At 38.2% G+C, this 15590-nt stretch overlaps 1 protein-coding gene across 1 annotated transcript in view; it reads right to left on the bottom strand.

Annotated features, from left to right (window-relative positions):
- Nucleotides 1–13526, bottom strand: part of TRPM5 (transient receptor potential cation channel subfamily M member 5) — a 43197-nt gene extending 29671 nt beyond the window's left edge. The window contains exons 1-7 of the mRNA XM_026078936.1: nucleotides 13410–13526; nucleotides 12041–12221; nucleotides 10278–10444; nucleotides 6795–6975; nucleotides 4184–4248; nucleotides 2014–2205; nucleotides 597–699 (exon numbers count right to left, since the gene is read on the bottom strand). Coding sequence (XP_025934721.1) covers nucleotides 597–699; nucleotides 2014–2205; nucleotides 4184–4248; nucleotides 6795–6975; nucleotides 10278–10444; nucleotides 12041–12221; nucleotides 13410–13526 — 1006 coding nt within the window. The remainder of the gene's footprint in view (nucleotides 1–596; nucleotides 700–2013; nucleotides 2206–4183; nucleotides 4249–6794; nucleotides 6976–10277; nucleotides 10445–12040; nucleotides 12222–13409) is intronic.
- Nucleotides 13527–15590: the final 2064 nt, after the last annotated feature.

Raw genomic sequence — 15590 nt, 5'->3', positions numbered from 1 at the left:
TATACCATCTGTAATCTTTCAAGATGGATCCTGTTCTGCAGAAAGAGGTGGCTCTTGTTGTTTTTGTCTTGTTTTAATTAGCACACTAGATATGGAATGTCTTTTCCCCATGCTAAAATTAGTCTGGTCCAACACGAACTGAAATGGATGGCAGAATAACTGAAGTCATTTTTCAGGAGACACAGTGAAGGCTTTTTATAGGAGAACTGGACTGTTTCTGGAGCCAAAGCAGGTGTGGCTTTTTAAAATGCTTTTTAACATGGCTTATAATCAGAGTAACTGTTCCAGCATGTTTGTATTTCTTCTATTACTAGTAAGAGAAGCAAGCAGTGAAATAAAGGAGCTATTAAAATAGTACTGTATGACAGCATTAGATTAAAAAGCAAATATTATGCATAATTTGATGCAAGGTTACAAGAGCTATGGTAACTGCCCCAGTTTGTCAATGAGCAAGCATAAGAATTCTGCATCAGAAACGAAATCTGATCCAACAGCCAACCAAGCTTGCTCTGGTCGTCAAGAACAAAATACATCTGTGGCACAGAAGTCATCAAATAAGATAAATATTGCATTGTGCTGTGTTTATTTGTTCTTACCTTTTACCAAAGCTTTTAAAATGACTGTGTCTAGTTCTTCTGAATCTTCTTGCTCAAAGTTGTGCAGAGTTAGAAGATGTTGCTGTGAAATAATGTTCTGAATCTATTGGGAGTTGAAACAAAAATTGTTTTACTCATTGTCCTACTGCTATACATTAATGACTAAAACCTCAGAGGAGATCACACCTACAGTGTGTCCCAAATAACTTATGCTCTAAATGTAAAACTGAGATTTGGCAAGAAGACAAATGTTATTAGTTTCTCATATGTAAAAGAGCCCTAAGGCAAGGAAGGAGTAACTGTCTTGTCCAAAATCCCATAGCAGGATGGTAGGAATAGAACTCAGATATCCTGAGAACCAGACCAATGTTTTAATTAAAAGATCCTTTCTTATCTCCCATTCTTATTTGACTCTTAGTCATACTGGGGCTAGCATGAGACTAGGTCTGTTTTACCCTTTCCTGTTTTGACATTTAACTTTTCCCCTTGGAGTTGTTTATTTAAAAGCATGGTCTCTAAGTCTTCTTTGAGTAAAAGTCATCAAATACTGATATATACAGTATTCTTTTTCCTTCTGCTTCTCTATTGAGTTTCCTTTCTCACAGTGCAGCTGCACCAAGACTTTTGTGAGCATCTTACAATACTGCTTGTAGATATGCTTTCATCCCCTGGTGTCAATGATTTGGCAAAGCTCTCCCTAATGGAATTAGAAGTGGTTAGGATTACAGTGGGGACTGCAAGAAATGAGTAGTGGGTCAGGCTGGGTGGACTTCATCTGTCTCGGAGGCACACGGTGTTCTTCAATATAATGATATGAAGACAATATCAAAGAGGTGGGGGGTTTTCTTAAACATTTATGTATAGTGGGTTAAGTCCAGTGAATGTGCCTCAAGACAAATGGTGAGGATACTATGAATCTGTTCTTTTTTTTTTTCTTTTTTAAAGAGGAATGCTTATAACTCAGAATAGTTGGAATAATGGGAATGAAGGGTGTTTAGAAGTTAATTTATTCATGCATATCCGCAATTAGGCTTCATTTAACAGCTGTAGATCATGAATTAGATCTCTTCTTTCACAGCTGCAGAAGCTCCACAGCTGTGGAGGATGAATAATGCTTCATGTCCTCCAGAAGGAGTGTGAGGTTCCTGGGAGCTGGCTGTTACTTGAGGAAATAATTGAGGGAGGACAGAGCCCTAAGTGTTCAGCTGAATCACTAGGACAAAGTAGTTTGTATGATCTACTGAACACTTGATTTTAATGTCAGATAGGTCTATGGCACTAGTGTTAGAGCACTGGAGTATCCAAAATTTTTGAGCAGCTTCCTGGCAAACCTGTACTGAATGGACTACTGAAGCTAGTAATGGTAGGAGAGAGCTTGTGAACACAATGCGTGTAATCATCAAACATATGAGCTCACTGTTGCTGTCCATTGGAGAATGTCCTTCCACAAGAAGTTTTCTGCAGGGAATTTCTCTTTGAATTGCTTTTCAACAGCTTCTGGCATGATAAGCTGTGGCTCATTCATGAATGCAGCTAAGATGTCAGCTGTACCTCCAGATCCTGCTAAGATAAGCCAGGGAGCAGAATTTTCCAAACCGCTGCAAATTCTCTGTAGTTAAAAAATAATAATAATAAAAATAAAAAAATATATAGGATTCATACATGGAAGGAAAATTTTGATTAAGAGGAGGATTCCTCGCAAACTAGGAATAAATGTATACCTAAACCGGATTCATTCTGGAGTCAGTCCAGACTCCAGGCTATTGGGACTGCTCCAATTCTGTAGCAGATCACCCAGGTATAGGCCCCTGATTATACGGCTTTCCACAACACATCTGTCCAGTAGCTAAGCAACCTGATTTGGACAGACAATGCTTAAAATCTATTAATTCCTAACTTGCCCCCCCTTTCTCCCCACCCCCAGAAATCCATGGTTCAGCATAATCAAGTGAAAGAGGAGCACCATGTAGAAATTCTCAGAAGGCTTTTGTAGGTCACTAAACCTGACTGGTATGTTCTGAAATTCTCAAATTTACCTGTGGAAATACAGCATTGGGCCATGGAAAAAAACATGCTGAAGCACAGCAACTGAAAGAGTTAAACACTGCTAATTCTATTACTTATGCAGCTGCAAAGAGCAAGGCAGGTTGTTGGGAGGGAGGAAAGCAGAGGCATTGTAACTGCAATAATGACTATTTGCTACCAGTCTTTTTTTACTCTGGGGGTATGCAAGAAGCTGATGAGACTCTTAGGATCTCACTGTTAACTCTTTTGCTGAAGTTCTTTTTTTCTTTAATAAATCTTACAGTCCTTGGTGTGTATTATCAAATTTGTCTGTAAGAAATGGCAATTCTGAGAAAGCACAATCAGCTATTCATTCCCCGCACATATGTGAACTTAGTTCCAGCCAGTAATTTTTGGTCTCCAAGTCACCTTGTACTCTAGAACTTTGAAAAGAAGAGTAATAGGTTGTGATATGTGATTTTCAACACCCAAGATACAAAAATTGCTGCCATATTTAGCCTCTAAAAGGAAAGTTCAAGAAGTGACATCATTATAGTTTAATGGCAAGAAGATTTCTAATACCAGAGGGTGTTTTAATCTAGCTGGCAAAGATATGACAAGATGCAGTGACTGGAAACTGAAACTGGAAAATGTAACCAGAAATGAGTCATTATTCTGAAAAAGAAAACAGATTACCAGATTGTGTAGCACAGTCTTGTCACATGGAACCTTTAAATTAAAGTTAAAAGCCTTTCTAAAGATAAGGTGCTCTCCTTTAGACACAGGCAGCTGGTCTCAAATTTGGAAATAACTAGCTGAAATTTCTTGTCTTTACAGTTTGTAGGTCAGATTAGATATTCTACAGTGCTTTAAGGCCTTGAAATTATACTATAGTGTATTCCTCTTCATCTAAGAATACTACCCCAAAAATGCCATTCAGACACACAGGCTGCTACAAAGTATCACAATAAAATACCAGAAAAGGTAAAATACAAATCAAAGAGTGTCTCCTCATCAACAGGTTCCAGTCAACAGGTTCTTTAAGATGTAGAAGTGCTCAAACGGATCAAAACTGATCCTTCACTGAAGAAAAGTGTTTGGAGTGTTAGCAGACAATTCTGAAGGATCTGCTATCCTACAAGGTATTTGTTCTGTGGAAGTATGACACTATAGTTTGCAAATGGCTTATCTAGCAAACCTGGCTTTGTGTTTCCTTGGAGCTCTGTGAGAGACGATTGTCTCACTGTTGCTGGACAGCACTGAATGATTAACCTCCTTGTACGTGATCTTGATTAATAACACAGTATTTTTATTCCACTATATTTGGAGCTGGCTTCCTTCCCACTGTACTAGCTGGCAATCGAAGCATTAGTGATCTGGTGGCACCTATTCAAAATGAAGTATTTCTCACAAATACTGGCAACTTTAATATTAACAGAATTTAATTCTTAAGTGGTATATAGGTGTGAGTTTTTACTTTATGTAAAGTGCTGATACATGTATTTATCCATCAATTTTACATCAATTGTTTAATACTCTTCACCAGCTGATTTTATTTTCTAACATTACAAGCAGCTTCTTACCTCAAGTGTGCTTGGTCCACCATTTACTAGTAAGCAAAGCACAGGGATCTCAATGCTACCTGTTCCTGTGAAATAGACGGTTTAAAAAAAAAAGTTAACTTTCACAAAACTATTGTGTTTCTGCTGTGTCCTTGAAATATTTGTCCTGTTATGTGCTGTTTCAGTATCTACGAGAACTTGAACCTGCAGGATTCAGGCAATTGCAGAAGCAGATGGCAAAGTAAGAGAATAACACTATAACCTAGCAGATAAGGTCTTAGTTTCAAGTTCAGGACCAAGGTATCTTTGCCACACGTCCTGCGTGATATTTTGGCAAGCAACTGAGCATCTTCTCACCACAGAACACCTCAGCTGCAAAATATGGATAGTGGTGCTTCTATATATCATAGCAACGTTGCATTTAATGTATTCATTTATCAGAAAGTAATCAGATAGTGGGGAAATAGCGTAACATTAAAAAAAACTCACAGCAAGTAACTAGGATGCAAATGCAAGACAAGACTGTTGTGTTTTTAGAGGGACAGCTGGCATTATTTATATTCAGATGCAGTTAGAAGTGACAAGCTTTCAGTTTGGCCCAGGTGTTCGGGTGTGCTCCCCCCCCMCMCACACACACTGCCCCTCATTTTCAAATGTACCTAGTATGTGTGGGAAGGTATAGCAGAATTCAGGAGAAAAGGTTGATAAAAGGTTTTAAAAATACCAAGAGCCAGGCTGTGTAAACCGGTTAGGGAGAGATGACCAAGATGTGAGCTGATAGGAACCATACACTCTATTATTCTGCTTAATCAGCCTAAAATGTGATTCAGTGCAGTCTAATGAGATGGTTATTAATAAAATAATCTTACATTTTTCAATAGTTCTACATTTGAAAGAAATGCTTATGAAATAGGTATTTAACTTCTGTCATGGCAGCAGGGAAGAAATGATGTAAGCATCCCTGCTTTTAGGCATCTTTCCACAGAGGTCCACTTATTCCTGGATAGTTTATACTGCAAAAGCTGAGCTCTGTATTCCAAAGGTGACTATACATGGCCTAAAAAGCTCCATCAAAATAGTAGCAGCATGAGATGAATGCCTCTTATCATTGGAAGATAAAAGGCATTTAGTTCAAATAGGGGTTTTTTTACATTTCCTTTTGTAGGTCTTCAAAAGCAGTGTACAGGTCACCAAATACTACTTTTGGGATCTGCAGGGGGATAGCTACAGAAATAAGGTAGAACTGAGCTGTAGTCTGGAGATGATTGGTAAGTAATTTCATTTGTTTTCAGTGAATGGCACAGCACTGCCATACTTCTTTAAGATGATGTTCTAGTTTGAAGAGTGACCTCTGTGACTATGGGATCCTAAGGATATGCGTTTATGGTTTCAAATCTTCTTCATTTATCTAGAGCCAGATGAAGTTTAGCCTGTTTTTCTTTGTTGTTTCAGGAAATTCTGACTTTATGAGGGGAAGGTGGGAAGCCCCTAACTGCAAAGAATATTGAAAATATCAAAAATTTCATCTGAATGACTTCTAGGTATTTATTTATTTTTATATGGAAATTCTGCATGACCTTATCAAAGCGTTTTGCATCAGTAAGGTTGAATAGCTTTGTTCAACTTGAATATAAATTAATTTAAATGAAGGACATTGCCTTTGTTTAAATGAATTGGCATTTGTTTAAATGTCAAATGAATCGGTATTTTTGACGGAAAACTGTGCCATCAGTTTCTTTTAATCAAGTTTGGTTTGCAAGCAGAAAGAGGCTGTTTTCTAACTGTCAGCACTGCAACCTCGGCCTACTGTTACAGTTCAGCTGTGGTCTTTCCTATCTGAGTCACCAGTAACAAGCATTCTTTGGGTGCATTCATGCTCCCAGGTACATCTGTGCAACCACAGTATGGGCTACAAAACTGAATACTCCACTGATGCATGAGTGTGTGAATAAGTGAGTTCTCTCTCTGCTTTAGCTGTGATAGCACTGCAGGTTTTACAGAAGCAAAGGGAAGGTAAAAGTAATTGCATTAGCACTACAGCTGAATTGTTTCCACAAATAGCAGTAGGAAGCCTGTGCAACACTCGATTCTCATTATAAATAAAGCTCACATGGATTTAGATGGCCATTAGATACTATATTGTTTCATGAGAATGAGATTTTATCTTGAAATAAATATGGCTTAAAATACTTCAGAGGACTTTGGAACAAATCCTTTCTACCAGTGTGGGAACAATTCAAGACTCTGTGTGTAAGAGGGGATGAAAGTATACAACAGAGAATATTCCTCCCTTAGAGCCACTGGTTAGGGCACTTAAAGCTGAATTTACTTTCCATTTGTTGTGTTTTAAGGCAATCAGAACTATGCTTTGAAGATCAGCTTTGAGCTATGTTTAAGGAGATGCAATACAGAGCAGGATTTTTGGTTCAAATAGCTTTCTCAACTTGAGAAGTCACTTTAGTTCCACCTCTTGCACAATGACAAGCACGTTTACTCGATTTTGCCTAAATAGATGGTAAACTGAGAATTGTACTTACCTTTGCTAAGACCAGGACCCACAAAAAGCTGGGACCCACAGGTATTTCTGTAATATCACTATTCAAGTTAACATGTTTATACTGAGTCTACTTACCACCGTACCCAGTACGCTGTTCTGAAATATACTTTTCCAAAGTGAGACGTAGTTTAGTGGTTCCATCTGGCTCATCTGGTGTTATGTGATCCACCAAAATAAAATGTGAATGATTGTGGTCCAACGAATACAATGGGCCTTGGACATTATCATCTGATTGGTAATGTACAGGATTTTCATTCTAGAGAGAAGGAGAGATGTTAGTGTTTCCTGCAAAACACATTCCATACTTTCGTATGTGGTTCATCTCCATTTTTAGTGTTCTTTATGCCATGACATAGAATACAACCTTTCAGACACTCAGATAGACTCTTTGAAAAGGGGGGAGAAGAAGAAGGTATTTCTTGGGAAAGGTGTCAGATTCAACAGGTCTGAAAGCTGAAGTCTTTGAAGACTCTCTTCAGGGCTCTGCAAAATACACTGACACTAAACATCTCTGGAACTTAGGAATTCATTCAGAGGTTTTCAAATTGTTCGTTGGGCAAAAGGAAACCTGATAACTGTGAACAAAATCTGAATGTCTGACGGCTAAAGTCTCTGCTGGTACAAATGGGGGCAAACCTATTGATTTCAGTAGCATTTTGGTTATGTTTAAACCAGTAGATAAGTTAGGCTACTGTATGTTCATATCAATTTAAATGCAGCTTTATTTAGTTGGCAAGGTTATATGAGCTCTAATGGTTATTCTCAGTTTGGAAGTTGAATTCTAAAAGACTGAGTAACAGGTAGATTTTAGAAAGTACAACCTCTTTATTTTAATTTTATGGAGGACTTTTGTCTCAAAATTATTTATTTATAAATCTTTGCATAAAACCATTGTCTGGGTAAAACAAAGCCCCACTTCTAGTCTTTTGTTTTAAGGATTGCACTTAATATGGACTTCCATGTATGCTCTTTTTCAAGCTCCCCTTACTTCCTTAATAAAACTTTCCTTCCCACTGCTGCATGTCTACTTTGGTATATCACTGCTAGCTGCAAGCCAGGCCATAAATGCCTGGTGATTCTTCTTTTTCCTCCCCATAATCACTGTTCTGTTCCAAAGGAAGCTGGATCAAAGCAATAGTTTAAAATCTGTATTTCCTTTCATCGTGCTACTTTCTCAATCCTGCAGCCTTTGAGCTGATAAGGAAAACTTGGACTGTCAGCTTGGCTATTGTGCCTATATATTGTATTATTCCTCTCACTAATTCTGTGTATAGAGACTGATGTTAAAGCTATGCTACACATAGCAATGTAACTATGCAAATAATCTAGTTGTGATTAAGGGATGGCAGAGAGATTTACATTCTGTCTTTTAAGATCCAGATCCTGTATGGAGCCTTTCTGAATCTCAGTTTTTGCCAGCGTCCACTAGGAAGAGCAGGTGCCCAGGGGAATCCTGGAGGAAATCCAACCTAGGGATTATCCAGGTTCTTCTCCACAGCCAAGGCTAAGGCTGATGTTAGAGAGGCATTGAACGTGTCACTAGGAGCTCATTTGTGGTACTATTAATGCAAGAAAACATGAAGTAACTCAGAGGACAAGTGCCTTTTTTGCTGCTTGCAGAAGGGCTGAGCACACTGCAGACCACACTTCTAGCTGGCTTTCTGAAATGAAGCTGCATGCAACCAAGCTGCAGGAGAAGAAATATCCTTCAAGCAAGGTGAAAAAGGCCAAAATCAGGCTTGCTCTCTGGCTTTTTCCCCTGTCAGCAGCTCTGCGAAGAGCAGGAACCTCAGACGCTGTTGCAGGAAAAAAAGCACTAAATTTGCATGTGCTTTACAAACAGCTAGTACCTCAAATTCCTTTTACCTCTTTTCCTCACCCTGTCTCTCATTTACTAGGAAAAGTATCTTGACAAATTTTATTTTGGCAGAGGGCTTGCGTATCTTTTGCTGCACTGTAACCAGAAGCCTACTAGCCAGTGGTCTGGCCTTTGATTAGGACCCTGAGCCTCAGCATCCAATGAAAAAAGGTTCTGAGGGATTTTCCTATTTATCCACTGAAGATGTGGAAGTGATCTTTCAAGGATGTTTAAAGTGTCATTAACACAGAAGACATGGAGGGATCCACTGATTTCAAGGTTTGTTTTGCTCCTTGTTAGTGTGGATTGTTAACTCCATTTTATACAATAAGCTACTTGTGTTAGTGCCAAGTATAAGGAGAATTGGGTTTAGACCAACATTGCTGTCTATAGTTCCTTTGTCCTAAAGTTACTGACTAAAATCCAGAACGCTTTTGGGTGGGAGCAGTGCCAGAAGCCAAAGGGTCAGGAATGCTCTACACGAAATATTCCTTAACTAAAGCCTGAACTTTTGTCAAGAGGGAGCAGCGTAAATTTGATGCAATAAAAAGAACAGTGCACTTGTTTTGTAGTTACTGTAGGGGAAAGACACAGATGAATTTTGGTCACTTGAACTGGGAGAGAGGTGAAAAGAGTTGCTTTGCATTTGCTAAAGCAACTTTTCTGAACAAAATTCTTTCCTCTGAGGTCCTTTTGGACCAGTTTAGATGCACAAATAGGTTAAGTTTTCCAGTTAGAGTCCCACCTGGCAGAACATACAGGTAGCCATCCTCAGCAAAAGGAGTGGTAAAAGGGGAAGCCCAAGGACAATAAAATGCTGAAGCAGTCTCCCAGCAAATTAGCTGGTATTTGCTAGCCTATCTGAGAGAAGAACTAGGTGCAAGTTCAAAGAGTTGTGGTTGTTGTCTCTCCCCCAGCTTCTCCATGAAAGTAAAACAGGACAGAGAAATTGCTCATTATGACTACACACCTGTTTTACTGTTATAATATTCTACTTATGACAGACAGTATATCCAGTGACAATATTGTCCTGGCACAATTCTTTTCTCCATCACCAGGTCAATTCAGCATCAACATGTCTCAGTATTTTCAACAACTGTTTTGTTGAGTGGCTTTTTTTTGTTTTTGTTCTTTGTGCAGATCTTGATTGCTTTCACCTGAATCCTGAAGTTCCTAGAGCTCGCAGTAACTAGATGAAATCCTGCATGGTTAGCCCTTCTGGCCCAGTGCATCAAGCAGTTTTTGCACATTAGACAACAATTCAGTGACTACTTTGGAAAACTTGGTCTTGAAAAATTTATGACTCATGYTCCACACTAGGAAATACACTTTTTACAGTATTTGTGAAAGAGCTTGAGATCCTGCAACTAGTGGATTGGGGGGAAGGGGGTGGGTATTCATGGTATCCTATGACGTATAAATACTGTTTTCCTCAAGTTCACTTGTCTTTTGGCCACTGATCTAATGTCTAATACTGTCACCTGCTGGATATTTGCAGAATTGCTTCAAAGGGAGAGGCACAAAACCTTCAGGGTCTAACAATTCTTCTTGCTTTTTATCTTCCCCTCAAACTTATATTAAAACCCATTTTTGTTTTAAGATGGCTCAACATTTTGCTGCCTACCACTTCTGATTTTTTTTAAAATGTGCAGCTGACTTCTGAACAATTCTTTTTTGTAAGTATAATGAGTAAAAAATACCTTTATGTTGTCCAGAATTTCTCTGTGCTGAATTTTTCTCAGGGAAGTTATTCCGATTGCAATCACTCTTACTTTGGATGAAGTACTAGCCAGCGCATGATCTCGGACTGCTTGCCCTAAGTGCCTTGTTATTCCAACACGTAAAGCACTGGTAAAAATCCAGGCACCTGAAACAATTTTTTTTTACAAGTGGTTAGAAAATTTCTTTTTAACTGAACTCGTGTGTGTGTGTCAATTAACATCACTTGCAGTACCGGATTAAAGTTTTGTGTGAATAGTCAGATATACTGAAGACGCATCTTGATAGACTGTAACTTCTATAATTAAAATATATATACAATATGTAAGACTTCAATAAGGAAAATGATGGGAAATGACATGCCCAAGCAAGATGCTTCATATATCATGTGATACAACATTGTTKTCTTTGGTCTAATGTCAATATGTCCATCCAGAATGCTGATTCCAGGCCAGAGCCACCTACTGTCCAAATATGACCAGAAACATCACTACACCAAACAAATCTTATAACTGCATGAGGAAGAGGAGAGGGATGGGGAGGATGCAGTTGTTGGCTTGAACAAGGACCACACAGGGAGAAATAACTGTGCAACGCTGGGACCACCTGGGTAGTGGAAGAGCTTGGGCATAACCTCTCTAATCTCATCTCTCTCCCTCTTGTTCTCATGTGTTGGAGAGTGAATTCCTCAGGAGAGTAAGATTTATTGCAGTAGAGATATGATGGCAAACAATTTGGAAAACCACAGCTAATTAGCCAACCAAACTTTGTCAAACGTGTAGTAAAGCAACTAGAGATCTTGATACTCCCAAGGTGTAAGTACTGAAGGCAGCTGGAGATAGAAAATAACTGTATGGTACAAAAGCACCAGAAAGAGCTTGGGTACTTGGCTTTTTCATTTCAAAAAGCAAAACTGTTACAATCTTGTCTGAACCAGTGAAGTTAAAACAAGAGCTTCCTGCAAAATGCTCACAGATATTTTGACTTCATTGTGCGGGTATTTTCATAAAACTACAGGAAAATATGTCATCTTAAATGAGAGCCATTTTTATATATATTCCTAGGTGTTTTTTTTTTTTTTTTAAGCTTTTCACTACTTTTATCATTCATGTGAACAGCCAGGGAGAAAGTGAACCGATTTATTTTCTGCTATATGGTAGACATTTGTGTTAAACATTAACAAGGTCTGTTGTTTAAACTTTAGTCTACAGAGTCTATTCTACTAACAATGTCTGTTCAGGATATGGTTCAACTCTTAGATTTACAGTAAACAATCTTCAAAAGATAAAAATGATTGTAACAAATTATTTTGACTGTTAGCTAAAAAGTGAGAATGGGGAAAACAAGAATTCTTGTTTTGACCTAAATTCATTCTTGTTGAAGTCAAATTGCTAAGCTCTCTGAAGAATTCTTTCACTGTGGCATCAAAGAGGGACAACATATTTGGTCCCATCTCATGCCATCTTTCCAGTGGCATCGCTGAGGGTATAACCTCAAGTGATTCTACACTTCAGGAATGATTGCCTAGAGTAATTTGGTTAGAAAGAACTTATTTTTGCTATTTGTAATACAATAACTTTCATTTTCAAAGCTATTTAAATGCAGCTTGTAGACTACATTCAGCAAAGCCTTGAACTTCTAAAATAATCAGGTGAGTAGTCCCATTGACATTAAAAGATCGCTGGATGCTAGGTGAGAAGCCAGTAAGAATATAAATTTCTTCTTTAATGCCTACAGCACTAACCTGTGCTTTGAGCTGCCTTTATAAGTCCTTTTTTTAAGGTGTCCCGTAGCCAAGGTTTCATCTGGAAATTTTCTTCTTCCCCTACTAAAGAGACAACCAAATTGGGAGCAGGTAGCTTCCATTTGTTGAGCATAACTTCGAATATAATGCCAGGATGAATGGTACACGGGACCTTAATAAACTTCAATAAACAAAACAAAAAGTATTGAATAACAATATGATGGTAGGATAGGGTAGACAGGTCATTCATGGTGAATACAAAGACAAATTTATAATCATAACAATTAAACGCTTATTTGTACTCCTTGATAATTTGAGAAAAATTTCTTTGAGCAAGAATTGACAGAGAACTAAATATCAGGATGAATTTAGCAGGCTCCCGTAAAATTGCCATCAAGTCAGTTCCACCGGTTAGTTCTCTGTGTTAGACTGATATATCGCACTCTCTTTTAATGCTGCTACTCCTCCTGAACTGCTTTCAATTCCATGGCAGTCTAGTGAAGCCAATAAATCTCTTGGGCATTTCTTGTTTCTGCACTAGCTAAAATATTTGTCTGACTTTCATGCCTCTTTCACATGTCCTCATCTTCCTACTTTTCACTTTTTTTTTTTTTTTTTGCCTTCATATGGGCTGGGTTTCCATTTTCCAAATAATAACCCTTTATTTTCCAAATAAAAACCCTTTAGCTAAAATAAATGCTTAAATTTTTGATTATTGGACCATCAGTAGGCAGCCTCAAAGCCTTCTACTGTGATCTTTCTGATGCTTATTGTATGTTACATGAATTGTATGTTATACTTCGTGTTCTGTATGTTTTTGGCTTTGTGCTTTGAAGGCCTTACAATGAAAACAAATCTTAAGGCAGATTTCTGATCCTAGGAATTCCTTCTGCTGTAGGAAAAACATATACAAGGGACTAGTGAGGAGCTGGGACTGTCCACAGACCTCTTTCTCTGCATACTAGCAGAACAGAGAGAGAGGTTTAAGGAGAGTCTTGAAATAGCTCAAAAGTATGTTTAAAAAGTTGAAATCTGTAGTGCTTAATTACTTGGCAGTAAGTAGTTAAAGCAGGGAAATGATACAAAATGAATGAGGCTGGGAAGTTTGTTTTTAAAGGAAAAAAGCATGATCAGCTGTACTTGTAGCATGTCCATGTCAGTCAAATAATTGATTTGTTTATTAATAGGCCTTATTTAAAATACCATTGATATTCATGAAGGTATGGTCCCTATTTGAGTACAATGTGGTGCTTTGCACTGTAGCACGCTGACCCTGACTATTATTATAATCTCTATATTTAATGCTAAGCAAGCCACAGCCGAACAACAGCAATAGTGTTAAAGGGCTAGAAACTCCTCAGTGCTGTACCTTTCCACGTTTCTTCCCAGAAGCTGTGAAGTCAATTTCTCCTACACAGTATGGCAGTTCTCTTTTGAAAGTGTCGTCTTTATCACTGCTGCAGTGCTTGGCTTCTGTTTCCTCCATTTTATTTGTAGGGTGATCACTAGTAGACCAGGGTTCACTGAGATGATAGAAAACTGGAAAATGAGAATTCAAATATTCTTGCTTAAACTGGAGAGCCCACAAAATCCAGGAATTTACATCTAGTTGAGTTTTTAGTCAAATATTTTACTCTTTTACTATTATGCTTATAAGCCTTAGCTAGAATTGGAGACCTCTGTACCAAGTGTTGGATGTACACACAGGAGAAGGTGGATTCTACACCAAAACTGTGTAACTTAAGTTATAGAAGGACATGAAGGAGTAAGGCATCTTGACTCTCATTTATAAGAAAGAAAACTGAGTCACAAGGTGCAAGATCCTGTAATCTATCCAAAGGCATATGGGTTATCTCAGAGCCAGGAAGTGAACCCTAATTCTACAAGAGAGAAAGAGGTGCCTTAGCCACAAACTATTGCAAGCAAGAGTAGAGCGGTGTCAGTGAATGTCTGAGTCAGTTTCTTGATGTTGTTATCCATCATGCTACTATGACTTCTATTATCCAACATGAGCACTGAATAACTAATTGATGACATTGTGCTTGCCTGAAGATGAGTTAGGAGATGTGTTTATTCTGTTTGCTGTAGCAAAAGGCTACTTACTCATTAGCCAAAGTATTTTAGACCAGGCTGTATTGACAACAACATACAGTTCAAAAAGGCCCATGGTTTCTACTATGTGTGGCTATATGAAGCTTGAGATGGCAAGTAATCCATCCTCCTAGAGCAAGAGAGTCATAAAACAAGAGTCTTTCTACTGTGTTATGTGAGACTGACAAAGTTTGCTTGCTCTCTGTCCACCCCAGTTTGACTCAACTGATCTAATTATGGTTTGAAAAATACAGGTTTCAATTTGTATGTCTTGTTTCTTTACAAAACAAAAGCAAAGAAATAACTCCTTTCCTCTGCTCTATGCCTTCATTTGCATATTCAGTGTGTCCTTAAAAATCCATGTGATAGTAAACCAGCACTGGTAATCATCCCTGCCTTAATGAGACTGTGTTCATAAAATCTTTATTTCCTAGTTGAATGGAATGTTGTGGATTTAAAAGTGAGTCAAAACAGTGAGTATTCTGTGGGTCTATTATGATGATCCAGTAGAGGGAGCAAGCCTTCAAGTTGTTTCCTTGGGCGGGCAAGTCACCAGGGAGTCTGTACCCTGGCTGGTTCACCACTGCTGTCTATGTATATTCTTCTCTTTTTTCTTTTTCTTTTTCTTTTTTCTCCATACAAACACTGTTTGGAGTTGCCCTTTTCTCAGGTTTTCATGATTTCAGTTTCCCATACAGCTATTTCACATCTTCTCCCCCTGCCCCCTTCTGTCACAGATCACTGCTTTAAATACACAGTTCTCATTCTTTCCCCTGCCTCCACACTAGTAATTTCTGGAGAGAATTAAGTGTTTATTCTGAATAGTGGAATGCCAGACTTGTCCAGGTAAGAGTCTTACCTAGAAGATCCTCTTTCAGATTATCAGTAATGGCAGTCATAACAAAGCCTACCTTTTTTCAGTCCGCTTTGCCACTGGAGATGAAGCTCTATCTCCTAATAGCCTGGAGGACGATATTTTAGAAGAAAAAACAACAGTTAATACATAGTGTTAAAAAACACATTTTGTCTATTCTAAAGTACAGAAATAATTTCCTGGAATTCACTACCAGGACAAAGGATTTTGTCCAGAAAAAAGTATCCAAGATTGAATTCATAGAGGACATTTAGTTCATTCTTTACTGTCCTGGCTACTGCAGGCAATGAACTTGGAACAGATAGCAATTTACAAAGTAATCTGACAGTTAGTTTGGCCTCATGGGTAGGACCCAAGTGGTTAATTTTAAGTCTAGTTCTAGATTCTCGCTTACAAAATTTGAGCATGGGGTTATCCAGGATTTCTCTTCTGGAACAAAGACACTGAGCTACTGAGCTTTATAAAGAATCTTTCTGCATTTGGATAATTGATTTTTCCAGAAATAGCAAGTAATTTGATTTTTAGTTTAGCAATTCTGGTTCTGGAGGATAATGGGCAATAGTAAAGAAGATAAAGCTTCCACAT

Source organism: Apteryx rowi, unplaced genomic scaffold (assembly GCF_003343035.1).
Source record: "Apteryx rowi isolate R43461 unplaced genomic scaffold, aptRow1 scaffold_49, whole genome shotgun sequence".
Taxonomy (NCBI): domain Eukaryota; kingdom Metazoa; phylum Chordata; class Aves; order Apterygiformes; family Apterygidae; genus Apteryx; species Apteryx rowi.
The sequence above is the reverse complement of the archived record's forward strand: the minus strand, read 5'-3'. Positions and strand labels throughout refer to the sequence as shown.